Raw genomic sequence first — 27613 nt, 5'->3', positions numbered from 1 at the left:
TTCACCCGTGACCCCTCTCTCTGCTGTTTTGCCCCCTCCCTGCCTGTGTCCTGCCACTCTTTTCCCAGCATGCCCTGCAGCCTACCCTGTGCAGTGAAGTGTCCATCTCCCTGCTGAGAGTCTGTGCTGACACCCTCTGCCTGGCCTTGTCCAGTTAGAAAACGACTGAACTCAACCAAAACTGCTCAATAAAAAGGTCAGGACAAAGAACAAACGCCTGGAATCAGAGTGCAGAGGCCCTCATGGGTACAGCCACCCACAAAAAACTAGACTGGGTTTTTTGTCTATGTTTTCTAAAAGTTACTCAAATAATACAATGACTCCCTAGCAGTACACCTGTGATTCAGCACAGGGACCTTCCCCATCCAGGCAGGGAACCCGGGGCAGAGTTTCTGAGCCTTCCCGGAGTTACTTCCTCCAGGAAATTATAGTCCCGCCCTATGTGAAACTGCCAAGTTGTTGGTGAGCAGGCCCAAGACAGAAACCCCCCAGCTCCTGAAAATCTAGCCCTGGGCTTCCAAGTGACCAAAGCCACAACCCCTCCACTCCCCGCCTCCCCCCAAGACAACATGACTTGCTTTCTTAAAATCTTGGATGGAACATCTCATGATCTTTCTCTAAATCATCATCAGAACCCATGAGGGCCTTTCCAGTCTAGCCCCAACCTGACCTTCCAGCCACATCCATGCCATTTGCTCCCTTAGGCCCTGGGTTCTGACCACACCTGCCCTCCTCAGGGTGCCATGCTTCCTCCCACCTCTGGGCTTCCACACATGCTGCCCCCTCTGCTTGTAATTCCCTTTCTCCAGCCCACCCTCTCCTGCTCTTTGCCTGGCCAACTCATCCTTCTCTTCTCAAACTTCCAGTCCTCAGGGAGACCCTCCCCAAACCCCTAGACAAGGTCAGTTCTCCTTGCTTTTAATCCTCTCAACTTTTCTTTCATAAGCCTGATGTGTGTGTGTGAGAGAGAGGTCATGTGGTTATTGTACATTTCTTCCACTTGTCTGCAAGCCCCGGTGCCTTTTTACTGCTTCGCTGTAGAACTTGGCATGAGCCTGACACACAAGAGGCACAAAATCAGTCCTGGTGGTTTGATCGAATACACAAATGAATGTGTGTCAAACCCACTTAACGAATATTGTTCCTTATGATCCCTGCAAGAAAAAAGGCCCTGCCCTTTATAGGTCATGCCCAAGGAAGCTAAGTCATAGGATCAATAACTGTAACAACCAGAAAATGAGAGAGAACTACAGAAGTGTTGTGGTACAAGCAGGAAGGCTCCCTGGAAGAGGAGAGGTTTGAATTGAGCTTTGAAGGATGATGGGAAAGAGTGAGGAGTGGGATAAGGCAGAAGGTAGAGTGGAAAATACGTTGTTTGAAGGAGCCAGTTTATGCACTTGAGAAGTCTGTTGCACCCACTGTGTGCCAGGTGCTGGGGATCCCAAAGTGGCTAAGACAGAGGTGCCTGGTTCCTGTGACCATGGAGCTTATAATCTAGTGGCTGAAGCAACAGGTGCTGTACTGGGAGTTGCAGGAGAGAGTCCAGGAAAGGGAGGGTGGAGCTTTAGCTTGGTCAAGGAGCATGAGTTTATAAGAAACAGACACCTACTCAAGCTAGATCGAGAAAAAAGGAACTGCCACCCAAATCAAGATATAGACCATGCGAGCCCTTCAGAAGCCCCCGTACCCCTCCCAGTCATTCCTCTCCCAAGGTCACCACCATTCTGACTGCTGGTGTCCCACACTGGTTTTGCTGTTTTTGAACTTTACATAAATGAAATCATTCAGTGTCTACTCTTTTAAGCCTTGCTCTTTGCTCTGTCTCATATCCGTGAGATTGTCTACGTGGTTGAATATATTGGTCTTCATTGATGTACAATGTTCTGTTACATGATTATATCCATTTTTAAAAAATCCATTTCACTTTTGTTGCACTTATGAGTTGGTTCTGCATCTGCTTGTGATGCACATGTATATTCATTTTTGTTGGGTATGTACTTAGGAGTGGAAGTGTGGGGGTCACGGAATGTGCATATGTTTAGCCAAACAGTTTTCCAAAGCTGCTGCACAGTCTGCACTCCCCGCAGCTATGTTTGAGAGTGGTACTTGCCCTACATCTTCACTAACACTTGGTAAAGTCAGTTTTATTTTTAAATTTTGGCCATTCTGGTGGTTTCTGTAGTGAGTCTCATTATACATATGTAGTGAGTCTCTCTCTCTCTCTCTCTCTCTCTCTCTCTCTCTCTCTCTCTTTCTTTCTCTCTCTCTCTCTCTCTCTCAAAACTTTTTTGAGGTGGAATTTCACTCTTGTTGCCCAGGCTGGAGTGCAATGGTGCCACCTCAGCTCATTGCAACCTCTGCCTCTTGGGTTCAAGCAATTCTCCTGCCTTAGCCTCCCAAGTAGCTGGGATTACAGGCATCCACCACCACACCCGACTAATTTTTTGTATTTTTAGTAGAGATGGGGTTTCATCATGTTGGCCAGGCTGGTCTCAAACTCCTGACCTGTGATCCACCCGCCTCAGCCTGCCAAAGTGCTGGGATTGCAAGTATGAGCCACCACACCCGGCCTATATCCTTCTTTTTTTTTTTTTTTTTTTTTTTTCTGTTTTAGACGGAGTCTCGCTCTATCGCCCAGGCTGGAGTGCAGTGGTGCAATCTCGGCTCACTGCAAGCTCCATCTCCCGGGTTCACGCCATTCTCCTGCCTCAGCCTCCCAAGTAGCTGGGACTACAGGTGCCCGCCACCATGCCGGGCTAATTTTTTGTATTTGTAGTAGAGGCGGGGTTTCACCACGTTAGCCAGGATGATATTGATCTCCTGACCTCGTGATCCACCTGCCTTGGCCTCCCAAAGTGCTGGTAATTACAAGCATGAGCCACCGTGACCGGCCCCTGTATTCTTGATTTGTATATTCTTATATCCTTTGTTGGAGAGATATCTCTATTGCATATATCCATTACATGTGGGCTTCCTTTTACATTCTCTTAACAGTTTCTTTTGAGGAGCAAAGTTCTTAATTTAAAGAAGTCCAGTTTATCAATATTTTCCATTATGGTTAATGTCTTTTGTGTTGTTTGAGAAGTCTTTGTCTATCCTAAGGTTATGAAGATATTCTCTCATTTTTTTTTTTCTTAGAAGTGCTGTTGTTTTATCTTTCATAGTGAGTTCTGTGATCTATCTCACATTGATTTTCTGTGTATGGTGGGAGGTAGGGGTTTGGGCTTATTTTTTTCTATACAATTCTGATGGGAGTAAAACCTTCCATTTCTTAGGAGATCTATTTGGCAGTATCTACTAAAGCTTATGCCTACGAGGATGTTTCTAGCCACTTTAATGATAATAACCAAAAGTTAGAAGTAAATTAAAAGTCCATCAATAGGAGAATGGATAGATTGGGATATAATTATACAGTGGAATTTTAATCAGCAATTAAAAAAAGAATAAACTTTCTCCACTCAACATCATAGATGAACCTCATAGATACAGCATTGAATGAAAGAAAAGAGGTTTCCTCCGGGGGAGGGAGTAGTGTGCAGTGAGTGGATATTGACTGGGAAGGAGCAAGAGAGACCTTTCTTAGGTGTTGGAAATGCTTTCTAGCTTGACTGAGATAGTGTAGCATACATGAAGTGCATGACGTATGAATGAAATTCTGTGTGAAAATTCGTAACAGTCCTGTGCTTACCATTAATGCACTTTACTATATTTTATATCTCAATAAAAAAATTAAGTGCCATCTTTCTGCAATCCTCAATGTCCCTGAGATGACATGCCTAAGACAGATGTCATCCCTCTGCTGTGACTGGCAACACCACTGTCACACCTTGGCACATTCCTGCTGTTGGATCACACTCCCCTTTGGGCACCCTCCGTCCCTCAGGGAGCCCCATGTTCCCGTGATCTTTATTTTTTCTTTTGATCTTTGGTTTTTTAAACTGCATTCTCTGGAGGCATCTTTAGGACTCTTCCAAGAAACTTGGGGCTTGGGGCAAATTCTAATTAATCCAACAATAATTCATTTTCCCTAGACAGAAGTCCTCCTCATTGCTTTCTTCCCCTCCAGCTGGATCCAGCCACCCCAGGCCCTGTGCAGGGAGGGGACGCAGAGGCACAAAGCCTGGCACCACCTTCCCTGCCAGCTCCGCTTGAATTAGTCCTTCCTTCCACGTGAGGCCCAGGGGGACTTTCCCTGTTAAAAGGGACTTTCACTTATTGTCTTTATCTTTCCATGTTTTGTGGAAAATTAAAAGATGAGTGACTTCCAGGCAGCGCCAGAAGCAGCAGCAGCGCAGAGAGTGTCTGTGTTTTCTTCCAAGGCTGACCGGAGTGGGCCTGGAATCGACCCAGGGCTCCCCAGGCTCCTCCGCCTTCACTTATTCTCTGGGCTGCTCAATTCCTTTTAAGACACAAATTGATTGGGATAATTTTTGCTATAACTACAATTGCCATGGAAAGGGAGTGGGGGGACGGTATTCAGGCTGTGGACTCCTACAATGACTGTGAACCACTGAGTTACTGTAAAATGACCAGAAAATTGATTCAAAATTGAAGCCACAAATAATGTAATTACTGCAGTGTGATCAGGGCTGCCAGAACAAGAGTTGGCTGCTGCCCTGGAAACATCTGGAGGAAAAGCTGCTGCTGCTGCTGCTGTTGCTGTAAGCTCTACCCTGGTCCCTGTGGGGCAGCAGTGTTCTTCCCACCTGGGAAGTCCTCAGAGGGTGGAAGGAACATGAAGGAGACAGGAAAGGGGAGGTGGAGAGAGGCCAAGGAAAAGCAAGAAGTGAAGGCCAGGACGGATGCTTCCTGCTATGCAAGAGTGAAGTCTAATCACTGCATCTCTTGCAGAATGAAACCCAGTGTGGTCGTCATCACCATGCCACCACCATTGACTCTACTATCAACACCAGTACACCAGCAACACAATTACTGTTTTCACCAGCAACAATGGTATCACCTCCACTCTTAATATCTGCACCACTAACACCACCCCTACTGTCATCACCTCCATCACTGCCATGACAGCAACATCTTCATCATCCCCAGTCTTGTCAGCAACAACATCTCTGCCACTATCCCACTGATACTGTCAGTACCACCAACGTTGTTATCACCTCCTCTCTCATCAATGTTGACATCCCGTCATCCCGTCATTATCACCATTACAGTGAAGGCACCTACGCCTTTATCATTGTCAGTCTCATCAACACTAACATCAACATCACCATCCCGCCATTACTATCACAACATCAACATGATTAATTTCACCCTCAGCAATGCTGTCACCATTATCATCATCGGCAGCCTTACAATATGGTCTTTACTATCACAATGATTTCAGTTGCCTTTGTCATAATCCTCACAATCTGTGTCAAAATAAAAGTCATTCTTTGAAGAACACTCTTGCAGTCCTCTGCATCATCAGACTTTCTGTTGGTCCACTGTCACTTGCCTTGGTCAAACAACATGCCCAGACCTTGGACATGACCTAAGAGTCCAGGCCGTGTAAGGGTAGCAGTGGCAGGGAAGCCTGGACCTGCCTGCTTCAAGGCATCAATCAATGAAAGAAATCTAAGAGGCAGATTCTTAGAGGTGCTGGTGGGAGGAAATGAGATATTCAAATCATTCAACCAAGTCTTCAAACTGAAGGTGTTCCGGGAAAAAGAATAGACAGAGAATATAGTGAGACAGAAACCAGAGACATCAGGGGACAGCTAGAAGGTTCAAAACAGAGGCAGGAGAGAGTATGAGGGAAACCTACAGAGTTTACAGGATGCCCACAGCCTCAGGCTTGGGCAAGCCCTGGACTGGTGTCACTCACTGTTATCATCTCTTTCATGTTGGTACCCAGCTCCCATGGTTGCAGAGTGACTCACACATGGACTCCTTCCTCAGGAAGTGCCTAATCTGAAGGGGACAAGGTGGTTGGGGAAGATAAGCAACACCCCCAGATGGCAGAAGAATAACACGAATGGGCAGTGAGGGTGCAGATCTGAGCATGGTCTCCTTGGGGAGAGGGAAGTGAAAAAAGAACTAGTCCTAAATTTGACAATTCACGAGCAAACATGGAGTTCCTGTTTTTAAAGCATTTATTATCACTGTGGTTTGTCTCGCACACTCGCTCACACCAAGGGCTACCCAAGGCTTATTGACTTGAAGGTGATAAGAGCAGGAATAAGATGGTGCTTCCCCGACTTGGCTCCCAGTCCCAGAACTACAGAAGCACCAAAAGGATGATGTGCCTCCTGTTGTATGTGCTCTCTTGCACCTGGCCGTGGCCACAACGAATACTGGGTCGCCCAGGAGATGCCCTCTGTGCTGGCACTGCTGCTGTTCTGCCCCGTGTTCCAGGGGGCTCCAGCAGACTCCTAACAAAAACTAGCCAGCTCCTCATATTACTATATCTTTCACCTTGCCCATAAGTGGCAGTGTCTGGTGTTCCCGGTAGAAGTATAGATTTCAGGAAAAGTAACTTATTTATATAATATCTCCCATTTCCAGGAGGCAGTGGGAGTGGTGGATGTGAGTCTACAGGAAAAACACACCAAGATCACATATTCTGATGGATTCAAAACTACCCTGTATCTCTGGATCAATCTGGACCATCCTTAAGCCCAGGCAAGAGGGAGCCTTTCCCAGGGCCTGTGCTTTGATGTCTTGCCTTCTGCCTCCTCTGGTTGGCCTTTCATCCCGGGACAAGGAGTCAGTGGGACCAGGGGACACACCCACCAGGAGCCTGTGCCCTGCCCTTCCAGACTTTCCTCTAAGTATCTAGAACCTTAAATTTCCTGCCCACTTGGCCCTAAGCCCACTTCTAGGACATGCATGGGCCTCTTCCTTGGGTCTCTCTTCCAGAGGGAAAGCCATACTTCCGGAAGGTGCACTTTTAGGTCCTAGGGGTGAGTAAGGGGCAGCTGTTTGCAGTGGGTGTAGACAGTGTTTGGACATAAGGACTGGGGTGTCCACAGAGAGTGCAAGGCCCCTTATGGTTCAGGATGGAACCAGTAGTCAAAGAGAAAGGGGGGGATGGGGTCTTGGTGCCACCTCCCTCCATGTCACTGTGTAGGAGAAGTCTCCATTCTCACCTGACTTTCCAGATTGTGATGAAGGTCCATTTGTCAAGGTAAGAGAAAAGGACATGTTTCATTTAACAGTTTTTTAGCTTAACTAACAACATGTAACTATTTAGCCATATGGTATGTGGGCTTCCACTTACACTCTGGCCCTGGGCCCTGCAAATCTTAGGGGCAGGCCTGTGCCCAGTGGATCATTCCCAGAGGCCCTTGAGGCAGCCAGGACGTGTCTGAATCCAGTGTATTCATTCCTGCTTCAGTGTTCTGTCCTGCCTCCTCCTGTGTGCATCAGATGTCATACGTGTGCACGTAGGGTCATTCCCCTGTCGACAGGTAGATGAGCTTGCTCATGCTCTGTTGGTGAATCTCTGATGGTTGCAAGTGACAGAAAACCAAAACCTAAATGGCGTAAGTCTTGGTTCGTGCAAATTATAAGTCCAGGGTTTTGCCTGATCGGCGACTCTCTCTTGGATCTGCTCAACCCACACTGACTGTGTTCACAGACAGTCACCCCTCTTTCTGTATGAGCACAAGACGGCTACTGCAGCTCCAGCTCTTAGTTCCTTGAAGGTTCACTTAAAGAGGGAGATGCCCGTTTCTCAGTCCAGTGGATCTCATGGCATCCCACTGGCTCTGACTGGCCCACAACTGTCCTCTAAACCCATGGCTGTGAACTAGAAGGTCAGTGAGTGGTTTTCTGGGTGCAAGCCACATTCTCTGCACCAATGGGTTGACAGTGGAAAAGAGGGGTGAAGCCCCAAGGAAAATTGGAGACGATTGAGAAAAAAAGGGAGAATGCCTCCTGGGGAGCTCTCCCAACTACCCCAGAATGACTCTTAGAGGTCCCCTTTTAATGGATCTTTTAGGCAGAATCCCCCATTTTGAGTCCCAGCTGCCCTGGGTCTGCTCATTTGATGCTCTGCTGTGCCCACTGATGTTTGACCATTCCAGACCAGTGGAAAGCATCTGCTGCCTCACCTGCCTAAGTTTTTGGACTTCCCCAAGAACCTGAACTGTTTGAAGGCAGTGATTCAGCATTCGTTCAATATTCAGATGATGATTCGGCACTGTTGATACAGCAGTAAACTACATAGATCAAGGCCCTGCCTCTTTGGAACTTACATTCTACTGGGAGGAGAAAGTCAACCAATGGACAAGACTTCCAGTGATCGTTTAATAAGGAAGGAAACAAACAGGGCATGGGGGTACAAGGATTGCGATTGTAAATTGCGCAGTGATGGCCTCCCTAGTAAGACACAGACACAGAGGCCTCAAGGAGGAGGAGGAGGGAGTCTTGAGGCTCTATGAGGGAAGAGCATTCCAGCCAGAGAGAACAGCACGTGCAAATAGGCAGGAGCGCACTTAGCATGTTCAAGGAGCATCATGGAAGCCAGTGGAGCTTGAATGCTGTGAGGGAGGGAAAGAAGGATGGGAGATGAAGTCAGAAAAGTGGTGGTGGGGACAGGGAAGGGAGGAGCTGCAACAAGCAGGATCTCTGGCCACTGTTATGACTTTGGCTTTTGCACTGAGGAGCCCTTGGAGCAAAGGAGCGACATAATTTACCTTACACTGCAGAATTCTCACCCCAGCTGCTGAGTGCAGAATAGACAGGAGGGAGGAAGACTGAGGAAGCTTCTGCAATAATCCAAGCAAAAGATGATGGATGGTGGCCTGGATCAGGATGGGAGTCGGGGCTGGGAGTGGCAGAAAGTGGTCAGGTTGTGATGTGTTCTGCAGGTGAAGCCACAGGAGTTGTTGATGAATTGGGGTGTGGGATATGAGTGAATGAGGAAAATCAAGACCGAACCATAGCTTTTGGCATATGGGTCCAGGGACAATGGAGCTGCTGTTTATTGAGGTTGGGGAGGCTGGGAGAAGAGGGGATCCTGTGCTGGACATGTCAGATCTGATGTGCATGTCAGTTATCCAAGTGGTGATGTTGGGTAAGAGGTGAGATGCACAGGTCCAGGGTAGGGAACAGGCCGGACTGGAGGTTGAAGTTGAAGCATCATCAGCCAGCAGATGTTTGATTCTATTTGTTTCTCAAGTTCCCCCCAGAACAGGACCTGACACAGAGCTGGTGATGCTAATCCCAGGATAATAACATGGAAGGTGGTGATCACTTCTTTGTCATGGGCACTTCCAAGGAAAAGGGATGTACCCTGGCACTGTGCTCTAGTCTCCCACTACCATGTCTTTCCACCTTCATGTGGTCTTGCAAGGCAGGGACTGTTAGAACCCTCGTTTTTGGATGAGGAAACTGAGGTTCAGAGAGCTCATCCATTGTGCACCCACCGACGGTTCCAGTTGCTATTTTTCCCACATGTTTACAGGATCATCAACGTCACTGTCCCCCTACCCACAGCCCCCATGCTGACCCCTGTGGTGCCCTACCCTCTGTTACAGCCTGTGACCAGCTGGCGCTGGGCGTGGTGGCGATCTTCGGGCCGTCACAGGGCTCCTGCACCAACGCCGTCCAGTCCATCTGCAATGCCCTGGAAGTGCCCCACATACAGCTGCGTTGGAAGCACCACCCGCTGGACAACAAGGACACCTTCTACGTGAACCTCTACCCCGACTACGCCTCGCTCAGCCATGCCATCCTCGACCTGGTCCAGTACCTCAAGTGGCGGTCGGCCACCGTGGTCTATGATGACAGTACAGGTGGGTGGCCAGGCCTGGCTAGGCTGGGTGTAACGGGTGAGGGGGGCACAGGCCCAGGATCAGGCTCTTGTCTGTTTGTCCAGCACAGCTGCCCCTGGGGAAGAGGCTGTGTTCCATACCCCAGTTCCACTCGGTTATGCTGATGTTCACCCCTGCACCCACTCACACCCCATGTACCCCAGCCACACATCTCACTCAGCCCCAGCCCACCTCACCCCTGCCTCACACTCACCTCCTTCTCTAGCAGCACAAGTGTTCAAATCTGCACTGAGCACCCACCCTAGCAGCAGCACACACATCTGCAAGCCACGCCCACACCTGCCCATGCTCTTACATTCACACATTTCCATCTGCTGCAAACATGTCCACCCTCACACTTGCACATTCACACACATAGCTTACGGCGTGGCCTAGTGTTAAGTGTATACACACTGGAGCCAGACCACCTGGGTGTAAATCCCAGCTCTATCACCTGCTGGCTGTGTAGCCTCTTTGTGCCTCAGTTTCCTATAAAATGTAAATCTGTAAAATGTGGGATTACAAGATGACAGTGACAAGCGCTGATATGCAGTGAGCACTGAAGGTTGGTTCTTCTCATCCTCCTCACACCTGCACCCGCCACACACACACTCTTCTCTACCCTCACTCACACACAGAGACACCTGCACATGCCCAGCTCTGCTCACACACACACCAGCCCCTGCCATACCCACTTGACCACTGACCCCAGCTAGGGCCAAGCCTGCAGATGTCAGCACCAGGCTCTTGTCTCATCCTGCCAGGACAGAGGGAGGAGATGGGCTCTGGGGCCTATAACTGTGAGCCGCGGGCCTAAAGCTGGGCTCCCTGATGTGGCTGCACCTGTCCCACATGCTCTGCCAGTGGGAGCTAATGCTGCCCAAATTTTTCTGGGTAGGACCCACCAGACCCACTCCTGCCCTGCCTTCCAAGTCCAGCCTAGACCCTGCCTTCCAGAAAACCCTTGCTCCAACGTGATACCCCCTGCCTCTCAAGTCCCAGACCCTTAGAGAGGGCCCAGAGCACACACTTAGCAGATAACCACCAACAAATCCAGCAAACGCACTCTGGCCCTTCCTTTGGATCTCATTTGTTGCTGGGAGCTGGAGATACTTGAATAAACAAAACCCACTCACTCTGTCACCCAGGCTAGAGTGCAGTGGTGTTCACTGTCACCTCGACTGTCTGGGCTCAAGAGATCCTCCCACCTCAGTCTCCCAAATAGCTGGAACTATAGGCATGCAGCACCACACCTGGCTAATTTTGTACTTTTGTAGAGTCAAGGTCTGGCTACGTTGCCCAGGCTGGTCTCTAACTCCTGGGTTCAAGCAGTCCTCCTGCCTCGGCCTCCCAAAGTGCTGGGATTACAGGTGTGAGTCACCACACCGCACCAAAACTCAGTTCTTGGTCTTGGCAAGCACTACGTTGTAGGGAAACACAAACAGGGGACAACATAGCCATCTCCATGAATGGCGATGTCTCCATGTAGCTGTATGTACAGAGAGCTAATGGTCTGCCATAAGTCACAAAAAGAGCAAGCAGGGAAGGGAGAGGGGAAAGAAGAGCCACTGAGGGCACTGACCGCTGCCCAGTCCCTGCCTTCATCCTTAAGTCATCCTTGTGAGGGTGTGTGGGGCAGGGACAGACCTGGAGAGTCCTCTAGAGATGGAATTCATCCATGCTTCTGGATTCATCTCCTAAAGAAGGCTACTGTTTACCTGCTGCAAACCAAGTGGTGCAAGTGTGATCTCATTTCATTTCATGTAAATCTCATAATAACTCCCTGGAGCGATGAATTGGAAATGAGAAAACTGAGACCCAAAGAGGTCACACGCCTTGTGCACTGTCACCCAGCTAGTGAGTGCCAGAGCCAGCACGCACCTAATAGGCCTCTTTGAGCCTGAAGTCCATGCTGCTAGCCCGCATGGAGCTGTTTCTTCTCCTCCTCTTTATTTCCGAAGACTTGAGTCCCAAGACATTTCTTAGCCTGGCCTTTTAAGAGAGAGTGACCTTGGCAAGTCACTTAACCCATCTGGCCTTGCTCTGCCCACATGTCAAGAGCTGCTGCATCCAGCCTTGAAAGAACCCTCCAGCTCTCAGCTGCCTGTGATTCAATGTCAGCTTTTGATTACCTCCTAATGGGGACTGGAAATAGTAGGGAGAGACTCCCTCAGAAAAGACAATTGGAAAGCTGTTTATTTAACTCAGGCTTCTACAAGCATCTATTGAGTTCCTGCTATTTCCAAAGCACCCGACAGGGATCCCCAGCCCGGCTTATTCGCCCCAGCACAAAGACCCTGCCATTGAGGGGGCACCCCTGCCCACCTCCCAGCCACTCCAGTGTTTCTGCTGCATTGTGGAGTTGTTTCTTAATGTACCACTGTGAATGGTTATCTGTCGATGAGTCTGTTTCTGCTTCCAGGCCAGAGCTATCAGTGCCTCCAGGATCTAACACAGGGTCTGGTACAATGTAGATGTTTTTCATTGTTTGTTTCACTGAGTTGGATTGGATTGGATCAGATTAGATTGGATGGAATTGGAAATCAAGTTGAATTAAACCCTAATTAAATATTGAAGGAAAGAGTATACAGGTGAAGAAATGAAGATGTTGTTATCCTGTCTTCTTTTAAAAAGTTAATCTGAGTATAGAAGAGTGGGTGCCTGCCCAGAGGTCGCACGTAATTCTAGGCAATCAGACCTAAGAATGAAACAGCACATACATTTAGTCAGAGCCAGACCGCTTGGGGAGAGGAAGCTCTATGGCCTTGGCTGGTCTGAGCTGACTTACCAGAGGAGGAGCGATTGCAGCAGGGCCTTGAGGATAGGTGAATGAGGAGAGGAATCACGAGGGAATTACAGGTGTAGGGGATAGCACGAGCAAAAATTAGGTTGGACTGTACCTAGCAGCTTTACCAAGAGGACAGCCTGACTAGGGGAGAGGATTCAGGTATGGAAGGCGGGAGGAAAAAGTCAGATTAACAGAGTGTACCTGGCTATGCAATGTCTCTGATGTCCAGCCTCAGAGTTCAGGTTTTATCTTTAAAGCAGCCAGGTGTCATTGAGTATTGCTGAGCAAAGGAGTAGAATAATCAAAGCAGAGTTTTAGAAGGTGGTTCTAAGAGCAATGCACAAGGAGGGTTGGAAGGAGAGCCTACAGTAAGGAGACTAGAGCACTAGATCACAGGGGGCTGCACTGGTCCAGGCAGGAGCAAAGGAGGCCAGAATTCAAGGGGTGCTTGGAAGAGGACATGGGGCCAGAATGGAAAGGAAGAAAGGGATATGAACAGGGTAATGTTGAAGACATGTAACTGGAATGTCGTGGGTACAGAGTGGTCAGAGCAGACACTGACATAGTCTAGAGGGAGGGTGGAGGAAGTGGCTTTGCAGAGGAAAAGGTGCTTTGTCGTGATGATGGATGCTATGCTAGCAAAACTGGTCAGAGCTGATGCTCAGGTCCGCAGCTCCTACCCACAAGTGCCTTTAGCGCTGACTATTAAGTACATGTCACTTTATTCTCTGCTCTGATGGCCTGGAATTACCTGTGACCACTGGGCGGGCACCCACTCCTCTGGAATACAATTAACTTCTCAAAAGGAGATAGGATAACAACATCTGCATTTTTTCATCCTTATACTCTTGCCTTCAATATTTAATTAGAGTTTAATTCAACTTCATTTTCCATTTGATTCAGTTAAATTCAACTCAATTCAGTTCAACAAATATTTAAAACATAGGGGAGTCCATGGGGCAGTGGGTTTGGTCAAGAAGACAATGTGTACTAGGGATTTAGGGTTGGCGTCAGTCAAATAATATAACTTTGATGATGTATAGTGGATAGAAAGAAGTGTGCTCCCAGAATCCGGATATGTCAAAGGGCAGGACAATGTATGGGTCATCAGACCCATGGAGTGGGAAGTACTGCACAGTGGGCTTTGGCTGTGTTTGCTTTGGAGATTGTGTCCATTAGGATGTTTTGGCTGCAAGTAACAGACAGCCCAACTCACATTGACTCAAGCAATAGACAGTTATCTCCCTGACAAGAATTCAGGAGATGGGCCTTTCCTCGGCTGATTTAGCAGCTTGGCAAAGTCAGGGTGCTGGGTCAGTATTGCCACAGTTCTCTTGGCCTTCAGCTCATAGCCACAATAGGGCTGCTGAAGCTCGGAGCATGCAGTAGGTGGCGTCCAGGAGGCAGGGGCCAAGGGGATTTTTCTTCTTCATTATTTATTTATTTTAGAGACAGGGTCTCACTCTGTCACCCAGGCTATAGTGCAGTGGCACAATCATGGCTCCTGGCAACCTTGAACTCCAGGGGTCAAACAGTCCTCCCACCTCAGCCTCCCAAGTAGCTGGAACCACAGGCACATGCCCTGCTAATTTTTAAATTTTATTGTAGAGACAGAGTCTTGCTGTATTGCCAAGGCTGGTCTCAAACTCCTGCCTTAGCCTCTCAAAGCACTGAGATTATAGGTATGAGCCACCATAACCAGACCAATGAGGTTTTTCTTAATGTGACTCATGCCTCTTATCAGAGAGGAAGATCTGTCTCAGAACCTTCTAGAAGACAATCCTGTATAGCTCACTGGGTCCATGGCTAGTATTCTAGACATTGTCAGATGGGAATGGAATTGCCACTGATTGGCTCCTGCCAATCACAAGTCATTTCATGGGACTGGTGCATTGTCACCCAAACACAATCACAGTTATTTTAGAATGCTAGAAGGGAGTGCATTTGTTATTTCTTTCTATAATAATGCTGTGTAACAAACCACGTCAAAAACTCGGTGGCTTAAAATAATAAGCATTTGTTTAACCACAAGTCCGCAGGGTCAGTGATTTCTTGAACTTCTAGGTCATTTTTCTGGGCTCACCTGGATCACTCACCTGCTTGGGGGTCAGCTGGCTGTTGGTTGATCTAGGCTGGCTTGACTGAGATGGCAGGTGTACTCGGCTCTCCACATGTCTCTCATCCTCCAGCAGGATAGCCCAGGCACATTGTCATGACAATTGCAGAGGGGCAAGAGAATAAACCCAATGTACAATTCCATTTCAACCATTTGCCTGCATGGTACCTGCCAACATCCCACTGGCCAAAACAATTCACATGGGTGAGCCCAATTGGAGGGCTCTGCAAAGTTACATGGCAAAGGGTGTGGTTATAAGGAGAGGTGAAGAATTGGGGTCACGGCTGCAATCTCCCTCAAGGGAAATGGCTATCGAGGAGCCAACCAGTGTTTGCCCCACGAGCTTTGTGCCTAATCTACTCTATGCATAAAGACAAACTCATCTTGAGGGTGAAAGGATGGGATTAAACAAACAAACCAACAAAACCCTAGGATGAAGAAAAGGGCCTCAGCCCAGGATCCAAAATGTTTTTGGGTCTCTAATTATGATTCCCTAATCACTTAACCTCTGTGGCCCTCAGGATTTTTATCTGTAACATTGGAATGAAAATCCTTGTTCTATATGCCTTCTAGGATTGGGAGATGGTTAAATAGGGTAATAAATGCAGAAGCGCTTTGTGAGTGAAAATCAGGATTCCAACAACCATGATTCACTGCAGATATTTTAAGAGAGATTGATTAGGGGAACAGCCAGGAAGGAAAGCTCATCTCAGGCAAACAAAGAGAGCCTAGTCCTCTGTTGGGGTGGGCTGAGAGGAGCCTCTGGTCTCCTTTGGGAATACACTGATGGGAAGGAGGGCTGACATTTGCTGCTGGAAAATGTGGGTCACCATGCATTACACGGGGCGATGTGCTTGGCTGACAAGAAGGCCCATCCAGCCTGTCCCAGTCCTCATAGCCTGGGTCCCCAAAGCCCACATGCCTGCTGATGCTGCACATAAGCCTCAAAACCAAACAGGGAGGAGCAAACTGTGCACCCTGGACCTCACGGGGTAACAGGTGTGAAAGGGAAGCATCATTCAGCCTAATCAAGAATTTCCGGGATACATTGGGCGGGGGATAGCCTGTGTGTGTGTCTGGGGATAGCTAGCTTGTGGCCTCCCCCTTCTATATGAAGGTCAACTGATAGCCTCTTCCTCCTCCCCAACAAGTCTGGTATTAGGAAGCACAGGGCACCTGTTTGATCCAGACCACTCCGGGACTCCAGAGCGGTCTCCCAACTCCAGCACATGGGTTTGAGTTTTCAGTGGGCTGGGGGCTCCTGATGCCCAGTCATGGCAAAGCTTGTGTGGAGGCACTTTAGGAAGCTTAGGTTACAGGCATGTATTTCTGTCCCCGAAGCAAAGTGAAATGATGGACACCAATCAGATTGCTTTCCTGATGTCCAGCCCTCAGGAATGGGAATCATTGCAGAACAGACTCAGGGGTGTGTGCCAGAGATTGTTTTGGAAACTGGGACTCTCTACTGGAAGGCTTTTGGAGAAGGCTATCTGAGTGGGGTCAGGGGGACTCTCCAGATAGAGTAACAGTGCATAGCTAATTTTAATCCAGTGCAAACTGGCTTAAGCAAAAAAAAGTTGGGGTGGGGGAGTAATTTGGTTTCCTTTACTGGAAAGTTTGGAGCTAATTTTAGCTTCAGGCACCATTTGATCCAGAGGCTGAAGTGAAGATCATTAGGACGTCTTTGCTACTTATTCTCTCTGACATCTGTCCTGTTGGAATCCTTCTCAAGGTCTACGTAGAGACCCCAGACTTACAACCTCCCTATTTGAAGTTGGGTGAAAAAGAGAGTGTTTCTTACCCTCTTTTTGTGCCAGTTGCTCTAACACAGTTTCTGGGAGTCGACGGTATTGCACCGCTCTCTGAGTCAATACCTATTCCCAGGCTGGGGCCACATGCTTTGCCCCTAGAGCTGGCGATGGACCCCTCCTGAGACACAGAAACTAAGAGTCAGGGAGGAGATTTTCCCCAAAGGAAAATCAAAGTGCCATTAGTGGCCGGGGCGGCAGTAGGGGGCAGGGGTGGAACATACTGTGTGAACTATGCGGCCAGGACCGGACACTGAGTCCTGGGGATGACTAGGGGCCAAGCAGGCAAGAGGGGATGGCCCGCTTGGGACCTGGCCCTGTGCTGGCTCAGCTTCTTCTTTGGAGGGGAGGAGGGGGCGGGAAGCATATAGAGAGTAGCAAGCAGGCTTGCTCCCAGGCTGTGCAGAAAGAAGTCAGCAAAAATGGACCTTGAAATAGGGACAGAAACGAACTTAATTAGAGCTAAGCAAGCCATTTGTCTCCAGGAAGTGACATTTAGTCTTCCCTGGAAGTCCCCAGATTAAGTGGTTTTACAAAAATGCCAACCAAGGTAGAGGACAGATTTTTCAGTGGGGGAGGAAAACAAAACAAAACAAAACAAAACAGTAAGTCAATCCAATTACGGAAACTTTTGTTGAGTACCACCTGAGTGCCAGGCCCTGTGCTGGAGGTGGTGGGAACCCAGCCCCAGATATCAAGGTGCTGGTGGCAGGATGAGGTGGTGCCAGAGGAGGCCAGTGCTGAGGGAAGAGGCCACTGAGTTGGAGGAGAGGGTGATCTTTTCTGGACAGAGCAAAAGAGGAAGGCTTCATGGAGGAGGTGGTTGCACTGAACCTGAAAAAAAGTGGGTAAGGTTTAGCAAGGCAGCCTGCCTTTAGTGGGGACGAGGGTGAGACGCAAATACCTCCTGGCATTACGTAGTCTAGTGGTTGGTGCAGGTTAGTACCACTGAGGCTGGAGCTGCCTTTTGTGCCCATATCCTGAAAGCAGCTCACTGGAGATGTTGAGGGAAATCATGTCCCATGTCTCACAATGTTGGGGATGGGTACAGAAGAAGAAGGGTGAACTCTCATGTAGGCCCTGAAGGCTTTACAGCCATTCTAAGTTAGAGAGGAGCAGATGGGTGTGGTCAGTGGGAATTTGCTATCTGTGCCTACCTTTGAATCTACATATGTGTGTACATGCACCAGTGTGTGCACAGGCCTTAATCTACATATACACATGTGTTGATAAGCCCAAGTGTATTCCTGCCCATATCAACATGCACATGCATGTAGCCATGTGTTTGTATGTGCACATATATACCCAGTGTTGTCCATGCACGTGCACAAGTCTCTGTGGGCCACTATCTGTCTGTGTGTGTCTGTAGACCTGTGGCCATGGGCATGTGTGTGCACACGAGTCCGAGTGGATGCCTGGAGCTGTGGATACATGCGGTACACATGTGTCTTTTGTGCTCCATGGCCCCTCAGGGCTCATCCGACTGCAGGAGCTCATCATGGCCCCATCAAGATACAACATCCGCCTGAAGATCCGTCAGCTCCCCGTCGACTCTGACGACTCGCGCCCCTTGCTCAAGGAGATGAAACGAGGCCGGGAATTCCGCATTATCTTCGACTGCAGCCACACTATGGCAGCCCAGATCCTCAAGCAGGTGTGTGAGTGCTGGCCAGCGGGAGGAATGATTGGGAGCTGCTGGCCACTTCTCCCACCTCCCCTTCCCAAATGCAGGTGTGATGCTGCCAGATCTAAGTTTGACTCCTAGCTCTGCCACTTTCCTGCTATGTGACCTTGGGTGGTCACTTTGCCTCTCTGAGCCTCATTTTCACAAGCAGCAAAACAGACACTGCAGTCTTTACTGTGTGAGTTGGCGTGAGGATGGATGATCTGCCCAGCCAGGCCTGACACAGGGAGAGTGCTGAGTAGACGCAAGTTTCCATCCCACCTCAGTGCTTGTTGGAGGCAGAGGCTGCCGGGAGATGCCCATAGCCACACAGGAGCAGAGCACTCCAGGAAGCAGAGAGGCCTCAGATTCTCAGGAACAGCCCCCAGAATGCCTCACTGCCTCTTCCAGTGACTAATTCCCCGTAGCCCACGGCACTTGGTGTTACTCTCCTATTACTGGAAGGTTTATCGAGGCTCTCGTACCATCTGCTCAGCTCTGCAGTGAAAGAGGGGGAGGAGAATGGCTCTCAGTCCCAGATGGGCCTTCATTCCCAAGCACAGCTCAGCATGGCCTGCTGGGGATGAGAGCCAAGCTCCGCCAGTCACCTAAGAAAATAAACAGTGAAATCGCCTACCACCCCCTCCAAGGGTGCCACAGCTGAAACCAAAACCACTGATTTGAGCTGGTGCTTTGTATAAAAGGCAATTATGTCATCCCCGAAAGCATTTCTGGTGATTGGAGGTAGCATTCTGTGGGGCTTTGACACATGACCCTCAGGGTCCAGGTGATTTAAGGGGTGCAGGAGGAGACATGCTGAACTGGGACGTTCTCAAGGCCTTGAGGAGCTCAAGTCCCATCTTCCAGTTGGGCCCCATCAGGGGTGCCAGGCCTGAATGGCAGCCTCTATCCCCAGCTCCCCCACAAAGGAAGCTCCTTTATGCCACACTTAAAAGGCTCATTTGAGGGTTTGAGTTCTGCTTCTGCCCTTTTACGTTGTGTGCCCTGGAGCAAGCGGCCCAGGAGTCATTCCCCTCCTCTGTAGATGGGGTTCATAATCCCCGTCTCATACCATTATGGAGGCTTCAGTGCAAGGAGGAAAACATCAGGAGTTTCTTCTGACACCCAGCAGGCAGTTGACACCTGGCGTTGGGCATCTTTCAAGCTGCTGTCGAGGAAACACACTCCCCAGAAAGCCCATAACCCTCAGCCTCCCGGTCAGCTGTGCCCGGTGCCTCTCCTCCCCCTCCATGGCATATGTAACAGAGGAATGGTGACAATCACGGCTTTGGTTTACTGAGCAGCTGCTCTCTGCCGGGTCCATGTAGCTCGTCATTTACCACCACACTGGGAAACAGGGACAATTCTCATGCCCAATTTATAGGTAAGGAAACTGAGGCTCAAGGGGAAAGTAATGGACCCAAGGTCATCCAGGCAGGAAGCCAGAATGGACTCCCAGGTCTGTCTGATTTTAAAACTTCTGGAATTAGAAGTGAAGATTCTGTGCTCAGCCAAAGCTAGATTTAAACGAAGTTAAGCCAATCTGCTTCTTGCAGGACTTCTCTGAGCCTTTAAGGTGCTGAGGTGGGCTGTGACTCTTCAAAGGTGGGAGGGAATGGGCAGCATTTGCAAAGTGTACTTGACCCGGTGACATTTTCCCCCAGAGCCCTCTGTGGGCCCGGCATTCTGAGGAACTCTGTAGAAAATGCATTATAGTCATTAGTATAATAGATTATAGGCTTCTAATAACATACATAAACTATAGATAATGTAGACTTCATGATGACGGACAGTAAGAATTCCACAGTGGCCATGTGGCCTGCTTTGTGGTCAGCCAGGATTAAGGGAGCAGGGATGTCTCAGCCCTTCTTGGGGAGGCTGAAGACAAACCTCCCAGCTCAGGCCTAACTGGGCCAGGGGGTTAGCGGGGTTGGCGGGAAACATACTGCCTCTGGATACAGGACAGGGAGCTCAGCTGAGTGGAGTCCAGGGCACTTAAGAAGGCAGCCTCGGACTGATGCCATCAGCATTTCTCTTAAGTGTGGCAGGCCGAGAGACACTTACTCAAAAGAGGCAGCTAGACCCCACAGGCCCTGCAGAATTTGGAATCTTTGAAGAATGTGACCCAAAAATCTGCATTTTAATCTGTCCCGGGTGACTTCACAGCACACTCCAGTGTGAAATCAACTGCTGTCTGCCAGGCAGTCATTGTCACTGTTCAGAGGTGGTCTCAGAGGACACCCCACTCCAAGCAGCCAGCCTTTCCCAACCCACTGCCAGTCCCATTCTCAACCCTGGGTGGGGATTGGGGGAGGGCTGCTCAGAGGTTCCCTGCTGATCACTAACGCTCTGCTTTTCCGTAGGCCATGGCCATGGGCATGATGACTGAGTACTACCACTTCATCTTCACCACTCTGGTAATGTACCTCTGGGTCCTGGCACAGGAAAGGGGTGGGACTCTCTTGGATCAAGGTCATTGTGGCTTAGCCTGGGCCAGCCCACTGAAGACAATTGCTGCAGCTAGAGGAGACCCAAGCTGGACTTGCTTCCTCAGGCTGCAGGGGTGGCCCCGGGTAAGGGCACAAGTATGTCTTTGTGACCTGCCCACTTTTGAGAGGCAGCATCATGTTATAATTCAGGACATGGATTCTGGAGTGAATGTGAACACCAGCTCCTCTGCTCACCACTGGTGGTTCCTTGGCTACATCACTTAACCTCCCTGCCTCAGTTTCTCCCTCTGCAAAATGGGCTTCTGCCTCCTGGGATTACTGTGAGCACCAAATGAGTTAATAAGGTAACACGCATTGCCTGGTACATGCGGAGTTCTGGAAGTATTCATTACTATGATTATCATGACCCTCGGTTCCTAACCCACACTTCCCCACACATGTCTCGGGCTTCACGGGAATTGTCACTTTGGATTCCATCCTCATTCATACTGAAGTCTGCCCACTCACTGTCAGCTAGCCCAGCCCACCTACAGGCTCCAGATGGGTCCTGTCCAAACTCTGAGAACATTTAGGGCCATTTAAACCCATTAGGATAATTAGCTGTGGCCTGAGATCAGCAGAATAAAGAGATTCCTGTGCCAAAAGAGCACCCACCCTGAGCCATCCTGCCTTGCAGATAGACACCCTCAGACCCTGCTGGGGCCCTGGGCAGACTATTCCACCCATCCTGGATCTGGGGCGAGTGACAGCCTCACTGACCGCCCTGTCGCTTTTCAAAAAACCTCCTGCAGTATGTCAATCCAGCCACTGCAGCCCTGCAGACCTCTAACCATATTCATTTATTTATCCAGCACCCAGCTAGCTTTCCCTACCCAGCACCTAGGAGCCCCTAGGTTCCAAGGGTCTGGTGGAAGGTGGGAAGTTTGAGGCAGTCTTACAGAAAAGCAGATCTTGAACTAGGCTTCAAATGGTCCATAGGAGTTCACCAAGGGAGAAAGAGGAAGGGCATTGTATGCAGAAGGAACAGCATAAGCGAAGGCCAAGAGGCAAGTTAGCTCTTTGTGGTATGCAGGAGCTGGCTTGATCCAGCGGGTGACAGCCAATTGCATTATCTCCTCCTAAGCCGGTGTCATGTTGGTAGCTTGAAATCACTGTGATGGGAGAGCTTACACGCGCTCACACAATGGAAGTGAGCAAATGCTACAAATAAGGGCCCCTCCCCCAGAGAACTGGTTATTAAGCACTTATGCTCCCTATAGGCCCTCCCTCTGCACCCTGTGTCCACAGCAGAGCTCAGGGGCCACCCTGAGATTCTCCTGATCCAGGGCTCAGAACTGGGGACCTGCCAGAAGCCATGCTGGGAGAAAGGGATCCTGGAAGCTGGCGACTGAGATCAGGCAGGGTGAAGTCAGCTCCCCTGAATCCCTTCTGGATTTCCGACCACCTAAACTGGCTTCTTCTTGCCGTGCTGTCTCCTGGAAAGTCAATGGAGGCTTAGCATGAGGCTACCAGACCCCTAAAACTCTACCTCTGTCCAGAGCTGGGAGCAGCGCAGAGGAGCAAGACTGGGAAGGTGGGTGGGGCACATTCCAGGGGTCCACAGCCTTCTCTCCACTCATGGCAGCCCTCCCTATCCCATCCTGAGATCCTTGGGTGCTAAGAACAACTCCTGGACCCAGGGACACTAGGATCCTCTCTCTAAGACCTTCGATCTTGAACCCAGTGGCCAATGGCATTAATGGCCAGGGTACTGGGGTCACTGGGATGGTGCCTTCCCCAGAGTCTTGTCCTGGAAGGTCAGCCAGGCTGCAGGGCTGAGGGGCCAAAGCTTCAGGCCCTGCCATTTGGCCAGCTCAAGGACCCACCCCCTCTGGCCTTGGAATGAGGCTTGAGCCAGGCAGAGATGCTTTTAATAGGATATTTACAGCTGGGACTGGGAGCAAGGCCCAGACAGGGTTTAATCACAGGCCCTGTGCGTACAGAGTGGGTGGCAAGGGCAGTACTCAGGGTGGGTGAAGGAGATATGTACATTTTTTTCCTGCTCTGACCACACCCAATTCTACCGGAACCTCCCAATGTCCCAAGGCTTTCTGCTTGGTGGCCCTATCTTGTATTCCACGTTGGATCCATCTCTGTACACCCCTCCCACCCAAGTGCCTAGCTCAGTGCCCAGGACCTTAGAGAGCATTCTTTCTCTCTTCCCACGGGCAGACCTCAGCTGATTGGCCAAGAAGTAGTCATCTGTCCCAAGGGTGGTTTCTGCAATCTTGCTGTTGATACAACCCCCACACTGGGAGCATTTAGCTATGTGGAGGCCAGTCATTTATTTGCCACCAAGACTGGAAATCGGTGAGTGGGGATCAGGGATGCTGGACATTCCATGATGGGCAGGATTCTGGAAATGAGTCGTCCAGCCACGGATGCCTATGGTGCCCCACTGAGAAACACTGACTGATAGATACTCAGCCAATCCACAACTGGACCCGGGAAAGTCGGTGATAATCAGAGAAAGAGATGGTGAGAAGAGGCAAAGGAGGAATGGATGGTCAATTGGGATATGATATACCCAGGGCAGCTGTGGTGTGCTAAAGTCTCTAGGGAACAGAGACTAGCCCCAGCCAGTGTCCATTTTTCTTCATTTTCTTAATCATTCATTGATTCATTTATCCAGCAGCCATATACAAATGCTCTCCGAGGTCCTGGGCGCTGCACTAGGCACTTGGGTGGGAGGGGTGTACATAGATGGATTCAACACAAAGCTCACAAGCTGGCGGCTTCCTTCGTGTGTATAAGAATCAAGAACTGTGCCCAGTTAACCTCTCTGTCCCCAGCGCCCTAATAGAACCTGGCACATGGTAGGTGCTCATTAATGTCTGGATGTATGGACGGACGGACGGATAGATGGATGGATGACTGCAATGCAATGTGGAAAGTAATCAGTGAAATTGTCAACACATCAGAGCAGTCAGTTAAAACCACTCTGATGCCAGTTGACCTGAGTTAGAATTGAGACTCTTCCACTCCCTTGGGCAAGTTACTTAACTTCTCTGTGCCTCATTTTCTCATCTATACAATGGTGACAGTAATATTACTACCTCAGAGGATTGTTACACAGAGTGCATTGACATCATAAAATGCTTAGAACAATGCTTGGCACTTATCACTGGTTAAGTGTTAAATAAATAACTCCTGCTCTTGCTTTCTGTGTGCTCAACATACCCCATCCCATCCAAAATTCAGAACAACTTTCCAAGGGAGATAGACTCTCCCAGTTTTATAGAAACGTGGAAACTGAAACTCGAAGTCACTCTGCAAGAAAGGGGAAAAGCAAGGATTTTTTCGCAGCAGGAAGCTGTCCAGCTCCAGAGCCCTCTGCTGAAACCTACCATGCTGAAAGTCCACAACAAGTGTTCCCTGGCCTCCTCTGGCCGGCTCAGATTCCACACAATGCCTGGCCATGTTGGTTCAGGCATAGTAATTGAGGTCAATGGGGAAACGGAGCTTCCTGAAATCCCAGCAGTGCCCATGCTTCACCAGTTCCAAACCCCTCTGATTTTAGGACTGGACATTGTGGCTCACACCAGTAATCCCAACTCTTTGGGAGGCCAAGGCAAGGGGATCGCCTGAGGCCAGTATAAGATCAGCCTAGGCAACATAGTGAGACCCTATCTCTACAAAAATAAAAATATTAGCCAGGCATAGTTGGGCAGACCTGTATCCCAGCTGCTTGGAAGGCAGGCTGAAGTAGGAGGATTGCCTGAGCCCAGGAGTTAGAGGCTGCCGTGAGCTATGATTGCACCACTGTACTCCAACCTGGGGGACAGAGCCAGACTCTGTCACATTAAAGAAGAAAGCAAGAAGAAAGCCGTCTAATTTTTCTCTTTACGCATTTGAGGCCAGCAGCAGGGCAGTTTGCACTCCCCATTGACTGGTGGAGAAACCTGGCATCAGGCACTGCCCGAAGTTTCATAGCAGGTCAGTGACAAGAGGCCTTGGCTCCTGACTCCCGGTTCTGTCCGTGGCTGTTCCAGCTTACTGTCCTTCCTCCCCACACAATCTGAGGGTCAGAAAGAATGGACCCTTCCAGGGAGGCACAGCCCCTGCAATACACACAGTTCTGCAGTGAAGTATGGGGCGGGGTCTACCAGAGTATCTCCCAGCAGAACCCCATCGGTCAGAGCACCAGCTGTGTCCCCCTGGTCTTCTCCCTCAGTCATATCCTGCTTCTGGTCTTCAGGATCCTCTTCCAGCCCTGTTGCTGATACCTCTGCCTCGTGTTCCTCCCTCTTTGTGCCCATTGGTCAGTTGTGGCTTATTCGGGAGCACAGTGGCATCTGGCATTTATCTCCTTCCCTTTAGGAAGCCCACATCACCAACTCTTCGCCTCTAAAAAATTCTCCAAATTTGCTTCTTCCATGCAGAAGACATTTTAATTACCCCAGCTGCCATTATCTGTTCCAACCAGCTTTGAGCCATTCCCAGATAACCTCGCATTAATCAGCCCCAGCTGAGCCCCTGGTACATGTCATGTGTAGGTAAAAGCCTGGAGGTGAAAAAAGAATTATAATAAATTAATAGATAAGCAATCACAATTAATGCCACTTCCCGGCAATAACAGTTATATCATGGGGAAGATATTTTCATCTGTCATTCCTTAAGGCGATGTTTTCCAAGCTTCAGCTCCTACCCATTCAGACCCAAGGGGTGCTAATGAATTAGTCTATTATGTTATGCTGAATGTTTCCAAAAGGTCCCTCGTCGATACTGAATTCAGTGTGTCAACATTTGGCATCGAGAACGCAACTTTTTGCCAAGCAGTAAGGTTGCACACAGTTCACAGTGTACAGCACTTGGGGTCTTGGCCCTGGGCAGTCTGAACAACAACAAAAAAAAAACTGGAGCTGGACAAAACAGCCTCTTCACCAGCTCCCCATTGTCATTGTCCTCGTGTCATGGGGATGGGGGCACTCTGTGCCTCGGGCCCTACAACACTTTGCAGCTAAGCCCAGGCTCAGGGATGACAGGGAGGAAGGTGATCCCAGGCACTGCCACCCCAACTTGCCCCCTCCTGGGTTGTGATCGGCTACAGCCTCTGTGTCAGTCTCAAAAGACCAAATGCTGCCTCTGGAGACCAGAAGGGCTATTTCCATCAGCACCCAAGCCCCCACCAAGGCCAGAGATGCTGCCCTTCACACTGAGTCAGGTTGGCCTTTGGTTACCTAGATAAGGGTGAATCGAGTCATGGAGGCCCTGGGCAGTCTAAAGCTTTGGCATCTTTCAAGCCTTAGATATCAGGTCAGCACTGAATTGGAGAAGAGGCTGAACGCCATGCAAGGAAAGGTGAGGAGGGCGCCCCCTGTAGGCAGAGCTCAGCTTCTCTTCCATGGCCGCAGTAGGTCAGCCCTGGTACCAAACTTGCATAACACCACTGTCCAAAACGAAATCCTTCCAGCTCCCCAGACCCTCCTGGTTGAAAGGCAGTTTGGGGAAGATCTCATCCTCCACCCGAGGCAGTTTACCAACCCACTCCTAAACTTCCAGTCTGTAGATAACCCCGAATTAATTAGCCCCAGCTGAGCCCCTGCTACATGTCATGTGTAGGTAAAAGCCTGGAGATGAAAAAAGAATTATAATAAATTAATAGATAAACAATCACAATTAATGCCACTTCCCGGCAATAACAGTTACATCATGGGGAAGATATTGGGTTGGTGCCATTAAAAATAATAATAAAAGTTGCAATGACTTTTGCACTAACCTAGTATTTTCATCTGCCATTCCTTGAAGCTCCCCCTGAGAGGAGGATGTGAAACACTTGTGGCTACATTCCAGGCTCTTCCCGGTGATGTTTAAGTGCCCCAGGAGCCAGTCAGTTGGCTGACCCTTCTTTCCACTTTGAGTAAAAGGAATATTCAGCCCACAGCTCATAGGGGAGGCAGACCCAGACACAAGCAGTTGTTACCAGTGGCGTGAAAGCCCAGAAGTCTCAGGATAAGAGCAGAATCGCCTCTGACCCACTCTGTTGTGCATGTGTACGGGAGCAATCAGGAGAGGCTTCCTGGAAGAGGTGACGCTTGAACTGATTCTTGGAGAATAGCTCACCCAAGGGAGGTCAAGAAGACAGACATTCTCGCCAGGAAATAGAAGGCATACAAAGGTGCTGGACAGAGGAATGAGAAGCAGGATGAAGGGGACAGGGTTCAGCGAGACTGGGAAAGGGAGGCTAACGCAGTTGGGTGCTCTGGGACAAAAAATGAGAGAGGGTAGGAAGGAAAGTGAGGCTGGAGGGGTGGAGAGCTTTGGAAAACTGTACTAAGGAATTTGTACTGTATTCTGAAAAGACTACAAGGAGTCATGGAAGTATTTGAAGTGTGGAAATGACAGGCTTGGATTTATACTTTAGAAAGATCCCTCTAGTCCCTGCCTAGAGGTGACTGCCCTGGCAGTGGGCATGAGTTGGGGGCCGGGCGGTCAGAGCCTCTGGGTAGGAGGAGATGCGTCATCATAGGGGAGAGGGAGGGCTCTGGAGCTGGGTAGCCTGCTGTTGACTCTCACTCCCCAGTTACGGAAACTTGAGCAAAAGGCCTAATATCTGTGTGGTTCAATTCTTTCCCTCCTAGTAGAGTGGAGTAATAATAATAATCATAATAAATATAAATATAAAATATTATAAATATAAAATAATAATAGCACCCTCCCAGTAGAGTGCCCATGTAAATCAAATGAGTTACTACAAATAAGGTACTTTGAACAATACCTACCGTAGTTCTGAGATCTGTAGGTGCTCAGTAGATGTGAACTGACTGTGACTGTTCTGATATTGCCAAGAGGAGTAAGGTAGGAAGACCCCAATCTATGCCTGCCCTAGGGGCTATACTCAGTAGCTGTCGCAACCTACTGCCAGACGAGGCAGAACATAAACATGTGTCAAACACATACGTGATGTTTAATATGTCCCAGACATGTTCTAGGGACATCTACAAACTCACTTCTTTTTCATGACAACTCTATATGGTAGGTGACATTATCA

General features: G+C 49.3%; 1 protein-coding gene across 1 annotated transcript in view; it reads left to right on the top strand.

The window, feature by feature from the left end:
• GRIK3 (glutamate ionotropic receptor kainate type subunit 3) overlaps positions 1 to 27613 on the top strand; it is a 238654-nt gene that overhangs the window by 144298 nt on the left and 66743 nt on the right. The window contains exons 3-5 of the mRNA XM_010352665.2: positions 9483 to 9740; positions 17943 to 18124; positions 20497 to 20550. Of these exons, the coding sequence (XP_010350967.1) occupies positions 9483 to 9740; positions 17943 to 18124; positions 20497 to 20550 (494 nt within the window). The remainder of the gene's footprint in view (positions 1 to 9482; positions 9741 to 17942; positions 18125 to 20496; positions 20551 to 27613) is intronic.

Source organism: Rhinopithecus roxellana, chromosome 12, assembly GCF_007565055.1.
Source record: "Rhinopithecus roxellana isolate Shanxi Qingling chromosome 12, ASM756505v1, whole genome shotgun sequence".
Classification (NCBI taxonomy): Eukaryota; Metazoa; Chordata; class Mammalia; order Primates; family Cercopithecidae; genus Rhinopithecus; species Rhinopithecus roxellana.
The sequence above is the reverse complement of the archived record's forward strand: the minus strand, read 5'-3'. Positions and strand labels throughout refer to the sequence as shown.